Source organism: Herpailurus yagouaroundi, unplaced genomic scaffold, assembly GCF_014898765.1.
Source record: "Herpailurus yagouaroundi ecotype Mexico unplaced genomic scaffold, PumYag 210, whole genome shotgun sequence".
NCBI lineage: Eukaryota > Metazoa > Chordata > Mammalia > Carnivora > Felidae > Herpailurus > Herpailurus yagouaroundi.
In genome coordinates, this window is record NW_024412441.1 from 21644823 (window position 1) to 21666088 (window position 21266).

The 21266-nt window shown below is 39.9% G+C and overlaps 1 protein-coding gene across 12 annotated transcripts in view; it reads left to right on the forward strand.

Moving 5' to 3' along the window:
* The window catches only part of MAP4K4 (mitogen-activated protein kinase kinase kinase kinase 4), a 190346-nt gene that overhangs the window by 127411 nt on the left and 41669 nt on the right, over positions 1-21266 (forward strand). For all 12 annotated transcript variants that reach the window (XM_040454073.1, XM_040454078.1, XM_040454072.1 and 9 more), the window contains 4 exons: positions 447-525; positions 3871-4046; positions 6384-6456; positions 7973-8183. In XM_040454073.1, the coding sequence (XP_040310007.1) occupies positions 447-525; positions 3871-4046; positions 6384-6456; positions 7973-8183 (539 nt within the window). The remainder of the gene's footprint in view (positions 1-446; positions 526-3870; positions 4047-6383; positions 6457-7972; positions 8184-21266) is intronic.

Genomic DNA, 21266 nt, shown 5'->3' on the forward strand with positions numbered 1-21266 from the left:
CATTTCTGGAGGGCTTCACTGGGTTTATTACTATGTCTAGGCACTCTGTGAATGCCTTTTCGAGCAGTATCTGATTTAATCCTCACAATGACCCTATGACAATAAAATTATTTTCGTTGAGATCTTATAGATGGTGTAGAAACTTAAGCTATTCACTCTTTTAAGACTTTGAATCCATATTTATCTTTGATTTATGAAAACTTTCCAATGTCAATTTGAATTGTGAAATTATGTTCTTCTTGTTGCTCTTGACCTCCTTATCTTTTGCTATGTTTATAAAGGGGGAAATTCAAGGTATATCCTAGGGTTGATAGCTGGATGTCTAAACTGCTTGACATAAAGATTATCAGATGATGGGACAGCGCATTTGATATTTTGAGTGAGCCCTAGAAATTAAAAATAAGTAAAAGAAGTGCCATACTGACACAACCATCTCCTTTCCCCAGCTCTCTGTGACATGCATCCAATGAGAGCACTGTTTCTCATTCCCAGAAACCCTCCTCCCAGGCTGAAGTCAAAAAAATGGTAAGCTATGTATGCTTTTGTTGTTGTTGTTGTTCTTTCCTTTTTTAAAACAAATTGTTCCTTTTCAGTTTCGCTCCAAGACAAAATTCTAGCCATTTTCATTCCCAAAGAACGTAAGAGCCAGCACCGTGAAACACCAGTTAAATTGGTTTTTTTCTTGATAAATTCTTTTCATTACAAAATAGTAACAAGTGACCATATGAAATACTGTAACATGGTTAAAGAAAAAAAGTTTCACTTTAATATTTAAGCCCACTTTTAAGTATATTTCTAAGCATTTTCACATTAAAAAGCATAGCTGTACTGACTTTGTAGTTCCTCGGGTAAGATAGGATTTGAACATTAATGGAGGCATTTAAATCTGTAATGATTGCAAAACATTGGAATTATTTGTATCTTTTTTCATTCCAGAAATGAGAGGAATGGTCCTCTCTTTGGGCTGCCACCTGTCTTTCTCCCTGCAGCTCACATACTTGCAAAGCCAAAGTTGCTCATGAGTGAAGGGAGATGATGGTGACCTTCCTCATGAAAGCTTTAAGAATTGTAGCGGTGTGGAAAAGTGTTGATTTGGTTTAGTTTTAAAAGTCTTTACAGGAGAGGGTAGTGCTTTGTTTTCACCTGAGAATGTTGCTCCCTTATTTCTCCTTGAACTTTTTTTTTTGAGTCCTTTCCTCTCACTTTGTCTCCATTCAGGCTCCTCATGCACGTGGGTCCTCTCCCTTTCTTCCATTCCTGTTTTCCAGGGCACGTCTGTCTCACTGGTGCCCACCTCCTACTATGGTGGTTTTTTTCCCCTTCTGAAACTATTCTCACTTATTTTCCGATGAGTGTTATCTCCTCTTAGGTTCTTGACTCTAATTCTGAAGTATGTGAAACATCTCAGTTTCCAGCGTTCTTCTGTTCTGGATTTGGTCTTTTAGCTATTACTGTGCTCTTCTTCTTGGTTGCTCATCTTCTGATGTTCTGTGGTTTTCTTTGCCCATCTGTGGGCTTTACATGCACGCACGTGTTTTCACTCTTGTTTCTTTCATACTTCTCCCCGTTCCTCACTGTCTTTATGTACCTTTTGTCTGCTGGCAGGAATTTTCTCATTCTACTTACACTGTCTTTAACCACCTTCAACTCCAGATAACTGAGCTTATCTAGTTCCACTTACCAGTTTTTAGAGAGTTCTCTAAAGCCGTACAGTTGTCAAGATTTTAGCCCCACTTGGTCTCTTGTACTGAAGCATGATAGCTGTAGTCATCAATGGTGGGTGGCCAACTTTAGGGAAACCAAATGTGTATAGAGGACATCACCAAGGAGTAAGTTCTGGGGGGTGGGTAACACTATCTAGCTAAACTAAATAATGCTATTTTTATTAAAGGGAGTTTATGCTCTGTCTTCAGGGTACCTCACAATTCACAAGTCTTGTCAGCTGGCCCCACTCTGATTATTCTGTCTGTTATTTGCAGTTTGGGATTAACCATTCTGTGTATAATACAGTGATCTAAAGAGACAGCTGTAGATGGCAACAAATCTTCCTGCTTTCTTACACCACATTTTCTCTAAAGTTGATTAGATGCATTTTCATCCATTTACATCATTGCTGTCATTTTATCCAGGTATTCTGAAAGAATGAGATGATTGCAAACATAGTGTTCTTTTTCCTTTCTGATTGCTATCTTCCTATCCACCAGTGTAAATTTCTCCTGCTGGTTTTAGAGAAGTGATCAGTGAATTCTCTTCTAGCAGAACTTGACAATTGATTTTAAAGAATATATTGTAGATCATTGATTCCCAAATGTTAATTTGTAGACATGGAATGTGAGAATCCCTTTGGAATCTTCATTTAGGGTTCCATCCTCAAACTGTTTCTTGTTTGTTAGGTCTGAGGAGTGACCCAGGTATTTGTATTTTTAATAAACTCTCAAAGTGGAGTTGATGGGCATTGGAGTTTAGGAGTCTCTGTGTTAGAGCAGTTTCCACTACAACTGTGTAGAATCTACCATGTTCCTCATTAGCCACAGAATAAAGTCACAGCCTTGCTGTGTGACTTTGAGGACCCTTCTCTGAGCTGATTCTGACCTATTTTTCTGTTCGTTTCCACTTTTTATACTAGCATCAGAAAACGATTCATTACTCCCTAATACTTTTCTCCCTTTGTTCATGTTGTTCCTTTCACTCTGGAATGGTGGCTTCTCTCTCCCATTTCTAGAATATCAACTATCCTACTTTTTTATGCTGGCTAACCCCCTGTAGCAGTAGTTCTTTCTTCCTCTGTAAGGTTGAGTACATACCTGCTATTGTGCGTCCATAGATTTCCTCCACTTTATTTCCTATGTGTATTTGTTACAGAGCCTAGCATAAACAAATGTAAATTGAAATGTAAATATTTTTCGAATTCAAAAAAATGGGAAATTTGAATGGAAATACAAGACAATAGAAGTGATTCTTCAAAGTAGTGAAGTAATTAGAAAGAACTGAACTAAAGACTGAACAACTCATTCATTCAACAAAAATTTATTACATACCTCTTGTGGTCTGCCATGCTCAGTGCTGGGCATTGCCGACAAGTTGAAAAGTAGAAATCCGTTCCTGACCTGTACCCCAGCAGGGAGACAAACATAAACATGAAGTGTATAGTCTATTAAATGCAAACAACCTTAGAGGAAAGGCTTCCAATTTGGGGCATGTAGGGTGGAGTGTTGCCAAGGAAAGCCTTACCTAAAGAAACCATATCTTATCTTAGTCTCAAAAGATAGTATAGTTAAGTGTCTTGGCCAAGGCCATGGATGGAGGTCATCATGAGCCAGGCATGGAGGAAAGGGGAAAAGTAGGAGTAGCTAGTAGGGTAAATGTTTGTGACAGAGTCCTTGCCCTCCTCAGAGCTATTATGTATTTCTGTCTCTGTACATTAAGCATAGAGAACTGATCGAAATGTCGTATTAACAGGTTCAAGAGCCAAAGCATTTGGTCATTTACCAGCTCCTTATCTTTGTGTCCATCCTTGTCTTCCAGGTTCCGGACATCTACTATCCTGTCTGCCTTCATTTTCACAAAAACCCCTGTGATTAAATGACTAATAAGCAACATTACATTTAAACCTAGTTCATTTAAAGCTGACTGCTTTCAGAGCTCTCTGTGGTGTATTGGTGGTGGTGTGGTATAACTCTTAAACCGTGTTTAAGTGATGCTCCTTATCCACAATGGTCCTGGATTCCTCATACTTTCCCTGTGCATTTGCAGAATGTTCACAGTGAATTATGAAGCTCTTGTATGTTTTCAGACTAATAATTTACTGATATTTTGGAGCTTTGCTCTTTGCAGTAGAAATTCGATGATCTTTGTTACTTTCTCTTACAGGTCAAAGAAATTTTTTAGTTTTATAGAAGGGTGCCTGGTGAAGAATTACATGCAGCGGCCCTCCACCGAGCAGCTTTTGAAACATCCTTTTATAAGGGATCAGCCAAATGAAAGGCAAGTTAGAATCCAGCTTAAGGACCACATAGACCGGACCAGAAAGAAGAGAGGAGAGAAAGGTATTAATCTGTTTTTATTTTCATCTTAAAAAAAAAAAAAAAATTTTTGAGGTTTTTGCCCACCAGAATAGGTTACTCCTTTTCCACCCAGGAGTTTGTGCTCCCTTGGCTGGTGCTGGCATAGTTTGTCTCTGCTCTGCAGGTCAGCCGTGAGCCTCAGGGCCAGCCCGGCTCAGGTGGAGTAGACCGGAGCTGCATGCTATGTCACCAAGCTGACACCAGATAAACCGCCACTGTGGCTTGTCAGCATGAAGGGATGTTTCTCTTGTTCCTCCTCAGGAACATGTCTTTGTTGCTCTCTTTTTACTTCATTATGTGCATTTGCATTCTGAATAAGTCACTCAAGGTTTATTGAGCACTAGCTGTGAACATCACCATCCATGTGTTCATTGCATGTCTCTCCTACTTGAGAACCCTCTGGGTTTCTTACTGCTTTACTCTGTGCAGGTGGTGTGGCCAGGCCTGGGCCACATGTGTGCCTGACTACTTTTCTGTCACCATAGCACAACGTGAACATGTTAATTATTTAATGTTTCTTTCTGTTCCTGGTGTCTTGGTTTTATATCTCTGTGTGGTCTGTATCTACCTGTCCGGAGCACCATCTGTCTCCTTGCTGTCCAGCAAGATGGAGCTCAGGCTTCTCCACCATCTTCCGCCTTCACCAAGGCCTCCAGCTCACATTGATCTTTCTGTTTTATGAATTCTTATAACTTTACAGAACCACGTTTGATAACTGGCATCTTGATGGTGAATTTTTTTGACGTTCAAATTTCAAGGCCAAAAGAGAAACTAAGAAGAGCAAGTTCAAGACAGTAAAAAGACTTAGTCACAGTCCTCTTTGGAGGTCTGTAGTGAGCTTTTTACATGTTCTTTTCAGTCTTCAGAGCTACATTATCAGCGATGCTCACAACTACTTTTGGTCCTCTGATATATTCAGTTATAAAAGTAATTAAGTTTGGTATGTTAAGCTATGCAGTTACAATAAGTGAACTGAAATTTGAAAACAAAGCTTTTTTGGGGGTGGGAGAGGGAGGTTATTTGTATATTGAATCATTTTCCCAGTATGTACTTTCTTAATAATAGCTCATCTTCATGGAGCATTTGCTCCATGCCAGGTGTTTACGGAGTACTCCGCCTGGACTCTTGTGCACATTTGTGGATGGGAATTATGGAGCACTTTATCTTCATTTCTTTATTTTCAAGTTACATTCATTTACCTTTCAGATACCCTCAGCCTCTTGTCAATAATTAATAGTTCATAGTACCAAATCGTAAACATAACAGAGTACTACTTAAAAGAATCTAAAGATTACTTAGGTTAGAATTTCCTTTGGAAGCTAACCTATTTTTATGTTCTTTAAAATTATACAGTTTTGATGGTCTTCTCAGTGAAAAGAACTAATGTTGTATATATAGATTGATGAATCTGTAGATACATGTATCTAGAATTATATATAATGTAGACTGACCCCATTTTAAGTTCTCAGAACTGTTTTTCTTACCGAGATACTGATTTCCAACTTATTTGTCTCTGAAAAAAGTTAGAAATGTGGTTTTTGTTTGCAAATAGACTTGTTTTACACATCTCTTCAACCTTTCTAGTTTTGATTGCTCTCTGGAGTGAAATTGTTCACTCAAAGTTTAGGTACTGACCTTAAGTACAAGGTCTGTTGCTTGGGGTGACGTAGTATAAAACCTGCTGATGTGAAAACAGGTTGCTCATGTTGACATTTTTGCTTAATGTGGTGAAAGAAGAGCACCTTCTCTCTCCTCCTCTTGCTGTATTGTTTTCGCACCGATTTTTCCCTGGCTTCACCTTTGTAATATGTGGGGACATTGGATTTTGTCTCTCAATGCCCCAAGTACTTCCTGTACTTCACTCATCAGTCCCGCAGACCTTTCTCTCTGCTGCACTCTGAGTGTCTCCCTGAGTGCCAACAGTAACCAGATGACATCTCCTAGTTGCCTTAGTTTGGGCAGTTAATCTCTTTCTTTAGCCTTTTGGCATCAGTGGGATTTTGCCAATTTGCTGATGCATTGGAGTCACTTTTCTTGAGTGTCAAGAGCTTGAGCACCCCTCTCACAGCCCTGTACCCCCTCACCAGTGTATCCCATAAGGGACTGTCTTGAATACAGTGAAATTTGCTCTTCCATGGGGAGTAAGGGTGGCCCAGGGAATTGGGTGTCACCCCCCTCCTTCCCCAGGTACTCCATATACATTGTCATTTTCATAAAGAACGTATCATTTATTTTCTGCCATAGTGCTCTTAGAGATGTTTGCGTGTACATCCATGTGTCATGATTTGTGAACTGTTCCATTTATCTTGTCCTTTATAGATGAAACCGAATATGAGTACAGCGGGAGTGAGGAAGAAGAGGAAGAAGTGCCTGAGCAGGAAGGAGAGCCAAGGTAATAATGATGAAGCCACTGTTCAGCTTCCTGCTTTATTAAGAGGTTGTTTCATGCTAATGCCAGGATTTCAAAAGATGCCTGCGTAGTTCGAAGAAATCTTAAAGTACTTTGAAAGTACCTTAATCTCTTCATTCTTCTTCATTCTTCAAAAGATTCTTATGAACACTTTTCTCCCTCTGGATTCTCTTATTCAGTGGTGCTTTACCAAGATTGCACCGTTTCCCCTCCCCCAGTTATTTGGAAATGTAGAATGTTGTGTTTGGTTCTAAGGAAAGGGATCTTGCCACTGGCACTTACTGCTCCAGAAGGCGTGGATGGTAAATGCTGTGCTGCGTATTAAATAGTCCTACCCACAAAGAACTGTCCTGCTCATGGGCCAGTAGGGCCTCCATTGAAAAACCCTGCAGTCTTTACTAAAATTTTCTGTTTTGTTTTGTTTTGCTCTTCCCACAAGTGTGGTTACCAGTATTGCATTTTTTCTACGAGTGTATATAATGTCCTGACCCATCTACTAGTCTATGTTTTGGTTATCTGTGGCTTCCCAAGGTACAGTGAAGCAGAAGGTTGAAGGTTTGCTAGTATGAACCTTATAGTAACTATTCAAGGAATATGAGATTTTGAAATTTTAATAATGGTCTTGCCTGGCAGTCCTTTGTGCTTTTAGCCACACAAAACTTACTGAACAAAAGGAGGCTGGAAGGGCGTGTTGAGAGACCTGTAGGGACCCACGTGTGGGTGGTGGGGGTTTGAAGAGAGCACATGAAGAGATGAGAAAATCTTTTGATAAAACTCCGTAATATCCTCTTCTTCATACATAGGAGAATGTTTTAATCCATCTGAGACTAAATATTTTCTAGTAATTTGAATCGATTTCATGAGAAATATAATTGTTTTGGATAGGAGTATGATAGAAGGAGAGAGTGGTTTCAGGAGATTGATTTGCCATGTTATTTCTGGGCATTGGAAGTAGAGTGGTGGCTCTCAGCAGGGAGACCAGCTAGGAATGATGTTGTTTATCTCCCAGTGGCTCATTCTTGGGACCCACTTGGGCTCAGCTGCTTACTCTGGAAATAGGCAGTGGGAGGGCATATGTGACAAGACTTAGTGGACCAGAAGAAGAAGGGAAGGGTAGTGCTGAAGATTACTCTGATCATTCTATTGTGGTAGACTCAGAACGTGATGTTGCTTTTATTGGTGGGAAATAAGGTGGTCAGAGAGGGACTAATGAAGTGGGAGAAGAGGATTTCAACTTTCCTTTTATAGGGTTTGAGTTGATGTGAGAATCCGAAGTTAGAGATGTCTCGTCATGCAGACATCCTGGACAGAAACAGATAAAGGATGTAATACTATTGAGTTGTAGATACAGTTATTCCCATGTTTAGTTTGAGTCCCAGGGTGGAAGGAACTCATTAAGAGGATGAATGAGAAATGGAATAGCATGCTGAGGCCGCTGTCTCATCCGGAGGGCAGAGTGATCTGTGAGTACTCCTGAAATCTCTGCCTTTACCTACAGCTCCATTGTCAACGTGCCTGGTGAGTCGACGCTTCGTCGGGATTTCTTGAGACTGCAACAGGAGAACAAGGAACGTTCCGAGGCTCTCCGGAGACAGCAGCTACTGCAGGAGCAACAGCTCCGGGAGCAAGAAGAATATAAAAGGCAGCTGCTGGCAGAGAGGCAGAAACGGATTGAGCAGCAGAAAGAACAGAGGCGGAGGCTGGAAGAGGTAGGAAGAGGGAAATGTCCAGTGGGCATTCTCTTTCGTTATTCACACTGGTAGCCAGACACTCAAAGGAATGTTTTCTGTAGCCTCCTGATGTGATACCTTTCCCCTGCAGGTAACTAGCTAGTTAGGTAACTTAGCTAGTCAGGTAACTTCAGAAGGAAGGCTTCTGTCTATGGTTTTGGACTGTCAGGTCTTCACATTCCTTGAGGTCTTTGAAATGTTTTCCTTGCTTGTAAAAACTGAAGGACCTGCCCCACCATTGTGCTAGATGCAGAGCAGCAGGGTCCCAGAGACCGCATCATACCAGTTCTGGAAAGGCTGTTTCTGTTTGTGGTTTAAGTTGGCCAGCTCAAGCTTGACCTGACTTAGTTTCTTCTCTTGGCCTCTGGATCTAAGTTCATGTGTACATATTTTTCTGAAACTTCAGACTTTTTCACAGGAAAAACATTTTTTTTGGTACAGACACCTTAACTTTAGTTTTTTATAAATGCCTTAACTTTAGGCACACACTATAATAAGGGATGAAAAAAACAATTACATTGGGTATAATACAAATGCTGTTCTGTAATCTAATTGTTATCTAGTGAGATTAATTATATCCTGTGATAGGGAAATACATTTTGTACTACCTGCTGCTCATTTAATTCATTAATACTAAGCACCACTGGTGATGTGGTTACCCACAACTTGTTCGTTTGTGATTCATAGAAGTGTTATTTCTCTTTCACTTGGGGCTCAAAGAAACTTTTGATTTTATTTTCCTAACTACCTTTCATAATATGTCTCACAGCTCCACGTTTCTCATTCATAATAGTACAACTCCCAGTTTCTCATTCATAGTAGTCTCCACTTAATTCATACACCTTATCGCTTCACATTTCTTATGGCAGAAAAAGAACCCAAAACAACAAAAAAGCCCTGTATTGATACTAAATAGTGGAATCTAATTTAGATAACAGCACATATTACACAAGTTAGTTAGGAGTGTATTTGGGTTGGGGGGAATCTTTGTTTTGTGTGTTTTATAGTCTGAATTCTGCAAAACTTATACTTTTACCTGAGTTAGAAAACCAGTGTCTGTCTAGCTAAGGAGAATGGAAATGTTCAGCCTGGGCTTGCAGAAAAAAACATAGGACATAACCTTCCTCTGTAGGAGGGACAATATTGCTGTTTGTGTAACTCTTTTTGTGGCTTCTTTGCAAACTCTTTTGTAGTATTTTTAAGACTTTCTCCATGTTCTTTGAACATAACAGAAACCCAGAGTAGTCCAGGGTTTTTCAAGGTTGCCTGTTGACCATGGACTTTGTATATGAGAATGCTTGAGTTTTGAGGCTCAATTTCCAATTGTGTCTTTATTCAACATTCTCCACTGTCCATTTAAATCCTGGACTCTACTTTCCCTGAGGACACGATACAGGTTAGTTTGGTGGTTTGTAACTTTAGCTCCAGCCCGTTTGTAACACAGAATTTGCTACAGAAATTGCTTTCAGGCCAAGTGGTAGTGAGACAAGTGTTCGTTATCCAGCCTCTGTGCCCAGTAGGGAGTGAGGATTACAGAGTGAAGACCAGCACTGGCTAGAGGAGAGACACTAAAGTTTTACAGCCATTTTGTTTTATTAGTTAAAATAAAGACTTGAGGATTAAGGATGTCTGCTAAGTGAGAACTTTGCACTTTACTTGCTTTAATTTGCCCTTTAATTTCAACTTCTTAGTAAAAGTTCAAACTCACAGTCACCTCTTGGCACCTCTTAATCAGAAAAGATGGAGCTAGGTATGAAACAGGGCAGATTTGCATGAATAGAATCCACTGATTTGGATTCTTGGTAATCTAGCTCCTTTTTTCTAGCCCAGGGTAATTAAGCATTGTCTATACTCTAGGTCCCAGAAGGTAATTTGGGAATATTTGAGCCCATAAATGATTTGTAGCCCTTTATTGGCATTAAACCTTCAATCAGAACTGTGTGGGGAATAGGGATTCTTTTTGTTATTAGCAAAGTAGGTAAAGATGGTTAGCCTCAGTCATAAGATAAATGACAGTTAAAACTGAAAGGAGATGACAAATATCTGGCAATGACTGGCAAAAAGAAATGGCCCAAGAGTCAAGGTTGTAGGGAAACTGAGTATAGGTTTTCCTTTCTATGCAGCTGCCATAAGATCAGGCTTATTGGTGCTAAGGACTCCTGTCACCACCATTTCTATTTCTGAGCTCTCTTTGCAGGTTAGTGCTTTTGCCCTGCCTAAGTTCTTCATCTTTAAGAAATCTGTATGTGTATATACTCCACTCTTCCTTTGCTCCTTGAAATGTGCTGATAGGATCTCTCTCCTTTGTTTTCCTCTGCTTCCTCCTCCTTGGCTTCTGCATCAACTGGAGATCTTAGAAGCCCTTGCAGATATTTTTGAGTCTTGTCTCTCAGTTTTGCTGACAATGAGGTTTCTGTTTCTGTTTTCCATTTTCCTTGTTGCTTTTGGATGGTCCCAGGCTAAAAAGGGGAGAATGCTGAGCTCAGGCAGCCAAGTTTGTACTGGCAGCTTTGTCCTCTCCTTTTCTGGACCTCACAGCTCCTCTAGTGTTTGACTTTGCTCCTCAGTCTTTCTCATCAGGATCCACTCAGGGTTTTCTCCGCTTACTCTAAGTATTTCATCCATATTCAAGACCCCGTGTGGTAATGACCCAGCCTCAAAAATTTTAATATTACCATTTACTTTTCATATTTAGATGCATCATCACACCTCTGGCTCAAATAGAATTGTTGCCTCTAGCTCATTCTTTTCCCCATAAAAATTGTTCACAGGCCAGCTTTTTCTTCCATTCTTTCTTTTCTTTTTTTTTTCTTTGAGCACAAATGAATATTTGATTGTATTGTTGTCTTATCCTAATGGTTTGTGCTCTCTTTGCATTGAGTCTGGATTTGGTACCTATTAACTATGTCTTCCTACTCCCACCACATTCACATATTTGATTAGCATGTTTTCTCATTCTTCATCTAATTTTAATACAAATATGAAGAGAACATCTGATCAGCAGTCTAAGTTAAGATTGCCATGTTAGTTGGTGTACTTCAGATGTTTTTTAAACCTGTTACATATTTCACTAAGTTTCCGTTTGCTAGTAGATACTTCCTCATTTTGACCTCAAGAAAACTTACCTAATTATTGGTAAAAGCAAGATACATTTGTCTGTGTTTGGTGTGCTACTTTAGTAAACTTCAGAAAAAGGAAATTTCTTAGGGAAGATTTGTTTTTTAGCAGGACTTTGGTGCCATCAGCACATTCTCATTTTGTTGTTGTTGTTTTTTTTTTTTTAATATGCATAATTGATTATTTTAGTATGGAAGAGTCACAATCAAACTTCTCAGTTAAGGTTAGAATTTATCCTTTCCTTAGAAAAAAGAAAAAGACAGCAAACCAATTTCCTGTCTCTCCAGTCTTCCCCTTTGGGAGGATGACCGCAGTGCCTATGCTCTGTAGACTTTTTAGGCCCTGGAGGTGTAGCTGTCACTTGGTGATTTGGGCTGCCTCGAGTTGGGGGTAAATGTTAGTGTCAGCCCCAGCGGTTTCTTTGCTTTTTCTTCCACCAAGAGGACACATGGTTATATTCATTCCTGTCATTTCTACAAATTTCAAAGTGACTAAAATCTTAGAGGGGTGGGTGAAAGTGGAAGAAATTAAAGATAAAGGAAAGCAAGAGAAAAACAGTTTTTCTGTGTGAAGTGAGATCAGTACTGAAGCTGAATTATAACACTAGAAAAATGTAAACGTTTCTAAGAAAAAAAGTTAATAAACTGCCCCATGTATTTGTTGGCTGTGAGATCTTGGAAGGAAGGCATGGTGCTTTACCCCACCCGGATCCTTTACCCCAACCGGATCTTCACATATCTTAAAGGAATAGGAACCATTTCCTCACCCCACTTTGCTTACATGAAGGCCTTTGTTTGGCAGATCATGATTGTCTCCCATCACAAGTACATATTAGCACAGTGCTACCTTTTTTTACATACATGCATCTGGGTGTGCAGGTGCCCCTGTAGCCCACGCCCTGCCTTCTCTGTCAGCAGCTCCATTTTTTTTTGCAGAGGGTAGCTGTCTTGTCTTTCAGCCTCCTTATAAGTTCTCACATGTTCTTTTGGCATCCTAGTCTAGCATCTGGTTATATTTACAGTTAAATTTTGTAAGAGTTAGCTTAATTCACCAAATGTTACTTGTTGCCTAAAGATGGGGAAGAGTTGTCTTTGGGGAGAAGGGGAGAAGCAAATAATTTTTCTACTAAGGCCTCATCAGAACTGGCAGGAAAAAAACCTCAAGGATTGGTGGTATGTTTGTGGAGTAACATGACCCCGGAAGTGCTTGGAAATGGCTGAATGTGAAAACCAGACTGGTTTATTAAAGTCCGTTAGTTTCTACAACAGTAAGTCCAGTGAAGTGTGTTTAAATGGACCTCACCATTATCAACGTGATCTATTTAGAAAAGTTTTTAGAATTGTGAGATGAAAGCATTACTTTTAAATACCAAACTAGAAAGGGAGCCTAATTAAAGCATAGCTGGAAAAGTACATATTTACTTGGGCATGCTTGGGAAAATTTAAATAATAAGGAATTCTCTTTATAATTTGAGAGATGTAGAAATCACTTTATAGCATCATGCAGTTTTTTAGTTTCTTTGATTTTGTTTTCAAAGAGTGATTTAAGAAAATAATGATGACATCAATTTGCAAATGCTTCAAAGGATTATGTCATGTTTTTCATTCTTAGTGGGGTAAGCCTGAAAAGGCATGTTCATTAGAGTTTTGTAGGTTTTGTTATTTGAAATCACAGGCATAAGGTTAATCCAGTATGAATTGATGTTACTTAGTTGATGGTTGATGGCATATGTTTTATTTTGGGCTGTTTTCTTTTGAGGTTCTTTTGCAAGAGGCCAGTTTTTCACATTAATCATCTATTAAGGTATATTTACTAAGGGATTTCTTTTAGTTTTAATTGTCTCCCCTCCCTTAAATTAAGAACCTCTTCTGAGTATAGTGGTTTTTATGGTTCATAGTTTAAATTCTTGCTCTTAGTCCAATTTACAGTTTCAAATGTTAGAGCATAATGTGGAAGAAGAATCAGTAATTGCATTGTTTTTTGCCTTAGCCATCAGTCTTGTCAACCAGTTGGTTTTCATACCAGGACTTGCTTAGTGGGCCAGTCCTAGGAAATACAGCACTTTCCACATTGTCTTGTTGATTTTTAAAAAGCATGTGACTTATGTTACCTACAAGACTTGGAGGAGAGGGCTCTGTCTAGTTTATCTTTGTATACTCACCATGGTGCTTAATATTTCTCAAATGGATGAATCAATCATTTGTAGTCCTACATGCATCTCTGGAAAGAAGGGACTTGTTCTTGAAATTTATGCCTGTTCTTAAATGGACTTCTGGGTTTGAGATCTCTAATTTGAGTTCCAGAGAGACCTTAGAGAACTTTAAAGGATTTTGTAGAATATTCTGAGGCATAAAAGGTGTGTTGTGTAAAGTACGAGGCACTAACCAAATGTAACAATTCTTGTTTAAGCTTTTATGTACTTTCCAAGTGATCTTGAAAAGATGGCGTTATGATTTGATTGGATCTTGTTGGGACCTAGAGATATGAATGGATTCTTTAGTGCTTTATTACTCTAAACTCTAAATGTTGGAGATAAAATCACAGTAGTTTTTCTCTTGGATGCTGTGTGTTCAGTGTGAGGGTTGGATTCAACCCAAAAAAGTATTTATTGTGATATTTACTACAGAGCAGAAAAGATAAGTGAAACAGGATTCCTGCTCTCAAGGAGCTTATGGTCTTTTGTGTGTGTGTGTGTTGATTTAGCAACCAAGAGTTTCTTACATAGGAAACAAGAAAAAGCTTTTCGGAGGCTTTCATTTGACAGTTGAGAACATCAGTTGTAGCCTATTCGTGTTTGTAAGATATTTGCTTACTCTTATTTTATGATGTGCATTTTGAATAAAACTTACAATTTTTTTAATTATGGCAAATAATTACATAATAACCGTTACATTGATTTAGGAAAACAGTTGAAGAAAAATAACATGATGCTTATTACCTCACTTAAAATTTTTTTTTATATATATTTATTTTGAGAGAGGGGGAGTGCAAGCAGGGGAGGGGCATAAAGAGAGGGGGAGAGAGAGAATCCCAAGTAGGCTCTGCATTATCAGAACAGAGCCTGATGTGAAGCTCGAACTCACAAACCGTGAGAACATGACCTGAGCCGAAATCTAGAGACGGATGCTTAACCAGCTGAGCCACCCAGGCACCCCAATGCTTACCTCACTTTCGTTGAGAAATCCCAGTGAAGTGACTGAGAAACAAAAATGGTATAAATAAGGACAACGAGAACAAGAAAGGAAACCAAATTGTGGAAGTTAGATAGTACATGGGAGAGTAAAGACTGTAAGAAGGCTAGTACTGCAAATTCTGGAAGAGTCAAAAATGAGAGGCAACAGGTGGGGCTAACAGCATGTAGATATGGAGAGTTAGATTCTCCCACCCCAGGCAGCCAGGCTACTCTGTTCCTTCTCCCCTGTGGGAACAGATACAGACTTCCTAGAAAAAGTGAACAACAGAGCCTCAGTATATGAAGAATTCAGGCACAACTGAGTATGTGGAGAGAGAAAGAGTGAAAACAAGGGCATTAATTGGAAGTCTAAGTATTCACCAGTATGACTGCATGCACACTCAACTCAGCTCCCATAGTGTTGGCGGCCACACTTATTACAGATGCCATCTTCTTTTCCTACACCTTCTGCTCAACCCAGGCAGGAGATAGGGAGGATTCTGAGAATACTGCAGAGATTCCTCTCTGGAGATACTGACTAGCCCAAGGGACAAAAAGCCCCAGTGAAATGCCCATGCTGCTTCCCATCATCTTACTGTGAAGCTTAATAGTTACCAACCACTCTCCATAGCCCTTATAATTTCCTTTTTATTGTCTTAAATGTGAATGGACAGACAAGATTGTGGGCACTGAGAAAAACCTTTAACATGAAAGACAAATAGAAAAAGGATCTTGAAGGAAATAGTGTAGGGAACAGAAACTATTGCACACACAGACACATGCACATGTGTAGGATCTTAATATCCCTCAAATGAGAAGAACAAATAATATTCATGAAACGATGTTCAGAAACTAAGAATTTTTGAAGTTTTTACATTTTTTAAAAACTTTTAATTATTTAATTTTGAGAGAGATGGGGAGGGAGGCAGAAAATCCCAAACAGGCTCTGCACTGTCAATGCAGACCCCAGCGCGGGGCTCAAACTCAAAAACTGTGAGATTGTGACCTGAGCCAAAATCAAGAGTCAGACCCTTAACTGACTGAACCACCAGGCGCCTCTGAAAAGTTTTTATAAATTAAAACTCCCAGAACGTTGTGGGGGGCAGGGGGGTTAAGTTTATGATGAACAGAAGAAAAACCAAATCAATTCAGGGGGTTTAACAACCATTTAATTAGATGGTGTAGGAAATAATTACTGTAGGGAGAACTACAGAACTAATTCAAGGAAAGTTTCCAGAGCTAAGAAATACAAATTTCTGTACTGACTGAAAGATGTACTGCGTCTCCTGCACAATGAATGAAAAAAGACCCATACAAAGGTACATATGTCGTCTTGACAGTTCACAATGTCTGGGATGAAAAGAACATCCTAAAAGCCATGGTGGGTGGAGCAGGTAGAGGGTTGGGGTGTGCATGGGTCTTGTACTAAGTATCAGGAATCTGAATGGTCTGAGATTTTCCAGGAGCACCATCAGAAACTAGAAAATGACATAGCTGTGCTTGCAGAAATCTGAGGGAAAATTACTAGCCTGAGTCAAAATTATATGTACCTTGTGAGAGTAAAGGTTCTGTGGCCTGCGAAGTCCCTCAAGCCTTTTGCCTTGTTTTCACTTCTCAGGAAGCTACTGGAGAACGTGTTCCAGCAAATGAGGACGAAAGTGGCAAGGGCTACAGGAAACAGGATCCTGTACAGGAGAGAGTTCAAAAGAATTCCTAGGAAGTTGGTGGCCAAGCATAGGCTGCCTGGAGAGCAAGCAGTCTTGGTTGGTGTAGGGGAAGAAAGGGGTGTGAGAGGTTAAATCTCTAGGAAGAAAGAATGCCTGATTGACTTGACCATATTGGAAGGACTATGGTGGTGCAAGAGACTTTACAGATGATTTTGTGATAGACCCATAGAAGACCAGTGAAAGAGACCACAACAACAAAAATAAGGCAATTAATAGCTCCTCCAAACACTAAATTTTGCCTTGAATGTGGTTTTCATTTAATCAGAATTGTCACATGACTAGACTGGGAACATGGAATGGTGCTGTGGATGGATATTCTTTGGGGGAGAAATCAATAGATGGTGTCTAAAGTGGAAATTTTTTAAAACTAGCTCTTATGAAAGTGTTATGTAAAAATCAGGAGGCAAATACTGTGAGAAAAACAAAAGGCATTGGAAGTGATTCTACCTTGGGAATCACGAATTGGGGGTGAGGAGAAATGGGGCACCTTATTTTTGACATACACCTTATAATTCATTTTGAATTTTTAAAGTACTTAGTACTTTAATTTAAACTTTTTAAATGTACATATGGGAAGTGGGGGAAAGAAAAGAAGGGAAACAAACCACAAGAGACTCTTTAATGAGGGAGAACAAATGGAGGGAGATGGGTATCAAGGAGGGCACTTGTGATGAGCACTGAGTGTTATATGTAAGTGATGAATCACTGACTTCTACTTCTGAAACCAGTGTTGCACCTAATGTTAAAATTTAAATTAAAAAAATAAAAATGTTTTTAAATGTAAATGATGTGGAAAAAGCTCCTTGTAAAATCACTTAAAAGTTGCCTCTTAGTAGTAGCATTTAGTTACATGAAAGTAGTCAAGATTTTCTAATGGGCTAGGAGCCCTGCCCTCAGTGTAGTTGGAAACAACCAAGAAAATGGATTGTACATGTCTTACCACTTGGAGGCTTACTCCCTTGAAGGAGAATGAGTGCTTCCACTTTAGAGCCCATGTGACCAGAGGACGTGCACCGAGGTCCTGCCATTTCCTGAAGTCAAGGTGACAACAGCTCAGGAGAGGGGAGATGAGAAGTGGGTCTGGGGAGTGGGTGGCCTGAGATCACACCTGCACTTGGTGCACTGGGGCAGGCAGCAGCTCCAGGTGAGAGGCCTAGCATGTGGAAAGTCAGCTCTGACCCTGGCTCGCTCCCTCTCTGCTTTTCCTCCGCAACTTCCGCTTTTCTTCTCTGGAGCTTGCATCTGGAGGCTGGTTTGAGTTGGATGCTAGACTGCATCTGGCTGCCAGCTGTGTGGCGGCTTAGTAGCAGGCTGCTGGTTGGTCGTTTCTCCCAGACCTCAGCATGGCAACCTCCAGGGCTCTCCTTGGAGTTGTGTGCCCTCCTGGCTCTTTCCTGAAGGAGTCCTTCCTGATAATAGCTGAGGCGTCAGCAGAGATAGGGATGGCTTTGCTTTCATTAAAGTTTTTTTTGTTGTTGTTTAGTATAAGAGAGAAACAAGTGCAGGCTATTGCTTTTCTTTCTGTTACTGTGATACTATAAGTCTAAATGGGACCTTCAACATCATATGTAAAAATTAAGGAATTTTTAGTAGTTTGCATGGTGTATAAGGAAATGGCAGTAAGCACATCATCTCTACGGCTGTTGTGGGTCTGCATCTCTGTGGTCATGTGGCATTGCTTAGCATAGCGCAGTGGCATGGAGGGTAAGAGAAACTGAAGGCATATATCTGACGCATATGTCTACTTAACATACCTTTGCACTGAGTATGTATATTATAAAACATGCAGAAATAGCTATCTTAAAAAGGGTGAGCTACAAATACAAGTAAATAAGAGTTGAGTGTTTTTTTCTTAGACTTCACTCGATGGTCTTGTTCACTTCTAGAGACTGCTGATGTAGACACCTACCATGCTAGTTCTTCACCTCTCTCCTCTCTTAATTTCAGTGCATCAGGGCGCCCTCCACAGGATGGTGTTGGGGGCAGATCTTTTGCAGAGGAATGATTCTCTTAGAGTTCATTGCCTATAAGACTTTTTAAACACTTTTTCTCATTGTAGACACCAACTATTGACTTCTTCAAAATAATAACCATTGTAAACTCCACACCATGATGATTTCTGATGCACACTGCCTGCTTCGCACCCCCACCACACATAACTCTGTTCTGACAAGTCAGGAACCTGAGGCTCATAGAGGGGAAGTGGCTTGTAACAGGGAAGCTGAGCAGAATCAGGACCACAACCTCTGTCCCTTGAGTCCTTTCACTTGTCTTTCTAAGATTCCATGGTGTGTACTAAAATTTTTCAAAGGACCCCTCTAGCCCATTTTGGCTACTTTTGTTATCTAAAAGTTGTAAAATTCATTGCATAAGGTTCTTTGCCTCTTCTGACCTGTTCATATTAATCCGATATACTTGGAGCCTAAGTTCTCTGAAACTAAGGGGCAATTTTAAGGGCAGTAGATACTGCTTGCCTTTGATTTTGTTTCCCTTTTCTTTGTTTTTCTGTTTTCCTTTTGTCTGACAGATTTGGAGGGAAATTGTTTACATATCTTGTCAGGTAGCTTTGTGTCTTCCTTTGTTGTGATTGTGGGTTCTTATTTTCATCCAGAGGTGAGGCCCTTCTTACCTTGCCTGCCAGGTGTTTGCTAAACCCAATGTATTCTAGCAAGTCATTTCTCTTTTATAAAACGTGGAAGTGTCCTGATTGTTGCCAGCCTTGCCCATGGTTGTTCTCAGAACTAAGCAGTGCTGAGTCTGTAAAAATAGTAGAGTACACAAAACCACTCTTACTCCTCAGGACAGAAACTTCCACAGAGCTTCCATGTTCACCTCTTAGAGGAAAATACTCACAACTGTTTTAAGCTTTAAAACTGATCAAATGAGATTCTTTATGTTTTAGGTTTATTAGAAGGCTTTTTGTTATATTTTGAATGTCTTTATATTCAATAGAGAAGCTCAGAAGATGCTTTTCTTTGGAAGACATGGCTAGTCAGGAATATCTGAAAGAATTAAAGAATTTCTGTTTAAAGCAAAGAAACTTGTTTCCCAATTGGCAAAATATGGGGATTTTTATTACCAGTGTTAGAGAAATGGTTGTATTCTGAGCTTATATTTGTTATAAGTAACGCACTGGTAAAAGCCACTCTCTTCTTTTTGTTCCTGAATGGAAAAAGCAAAAGTTGTAAAATAAAAGATCTTAACTTAATTTGCTTTGAAGTAGAAAGGCTCCAGTAACACTGCTTGGATGAGATTCTCAGATTTCTTTCCTCAAGTGTCTGTGTTATATTGCTGATGAAGTCCTGGGGCAGGGTGAGGTGGTTTTGTGGCTTTTATTTATCAGTAGCTAGTTTAAAAAAAATTTTTTTTGATGTTCATTTATTATTGAGAGACAGAGAGATACAGAGTGTGAGGAGGAGGGGTAGAGAGAGAGGGAGACACAGAATCTGAAATAGGCTCCAGGCTCTGAGCTGTTAGCACAGAGCCCAATGCAGGGCTCGAACTCACGAACTGTGAGATCATCACCGTCGCCTAACCAACTGAGCCACCCAGGCACCCCTCAGTAGCTAGTTTTTACAAAGAAAGGCCTCTTTCCTCCCAAGGGTGCAGCACAGTGCTCAGGGCCAGGTGCCCTGAATGCAAGCCCCACACCATGCCACATGTGCCTATATGGGCATTAAGCTAGCAAATGACAGGCAGCAAGTACATTGTATGGGGACAGTGTACATGTTTCAATTTAATAAAGATGCCTTGGCCATTAAAGTTGTAGTTTCTAAACACCAGGACAGGAACTCTTTTATTTCTGTGACCCTACCCACACCCATGGGAAACTGCGTTTTGTGTGTTGAATTCTAAGAGCAGACAGTGCTAGGAAAAAAATAAAGCATGAGGGGCACATGGGTGGCTCAGTCGGTTGAGGTCCAACTTCAGCTTGGGTCATGATCTCACAGCTTGTGAGTTTGAGCCCCATGTCAAGCTCTGTGTTGACAGCTCGGAGCTTGGACCCTCCTTCGTATTCTGCGTCTCACTCTCTCTGCCCCTAACCCACTCGCATTCTGTTTCTGTCTCTCTCAAAGATAAATAAACATTTAAAAAAAATTTTAAAGAAAAATAACTAAACCATGCAATATATGGAATGAGAGAGGAGATGGGGCCAGAAGCTAACTCAGAACTGTATTGAGAGTAATGGTCGTGTAACACTCAGCTGAGAGAGACCAGGTACCAAGAAATCCTCTCTGTGCAAGGGTTCCACATATAAGACATTTCTTTATATTTCTTAGGAAATCATTTAAGTGTCTACCTTCAGAATGAATGCTTGTGTGTGGGGGGGGGGGGAAGAAATTAATACTCAGACTATAATAAATACCTACTTTTATGCCTATTATAAATATTTATGTCTAATATCCCCAATAACTTTATCCCAAACTTTCTTATTTAATAATCTTAGTGCCACATTGAAGTTTGTGGTAATACTGTCAGCTTCCTGTGTCTTGAGAAATTCGATGGCTGTGTATTCTTTAGACCTGTGCTGTCCAGTACAGTAGCCACTAGCCATATATGGCTATTTAAACTTAAGTTAACTTCATTGAAGTAAAATTGAAAAGGAAGTTCCTCAGTTGTACTAGTCATATTTTAGGTACTCAGTAGCAACATGTGGCTAGTAGCTACTCTATTGAATAGTACTAAGACAGAACATTTTCATCCTGGAGTGTTTTATTAGATGGCCCTAGTCTAGAGGCTAGCATTTTTCATATTTGTGGGAAGAATTGGTTAATTCTATACTTTACACTGTAGAAGTGCCTTATTAACAGATGTCTGGGGCTGGATGAGAAAAGCAGCCAGACAGGTGCCCAGTGTGTCCCACTACTCTATACTTAGGGGTTATATAGAACAGCCTGGATTAGGAAAGGTTGTCAGAGTGAGTCTACCTACCTGCTAGTAGGATGCACATGGTTAATACTACAGGCATTAGAGGCAGAGTGGCCCTTCTAGTTTGGGACTTGCTAGCTGGGTGACACTGGGCAACTCACGTGACTCTTCTGAACC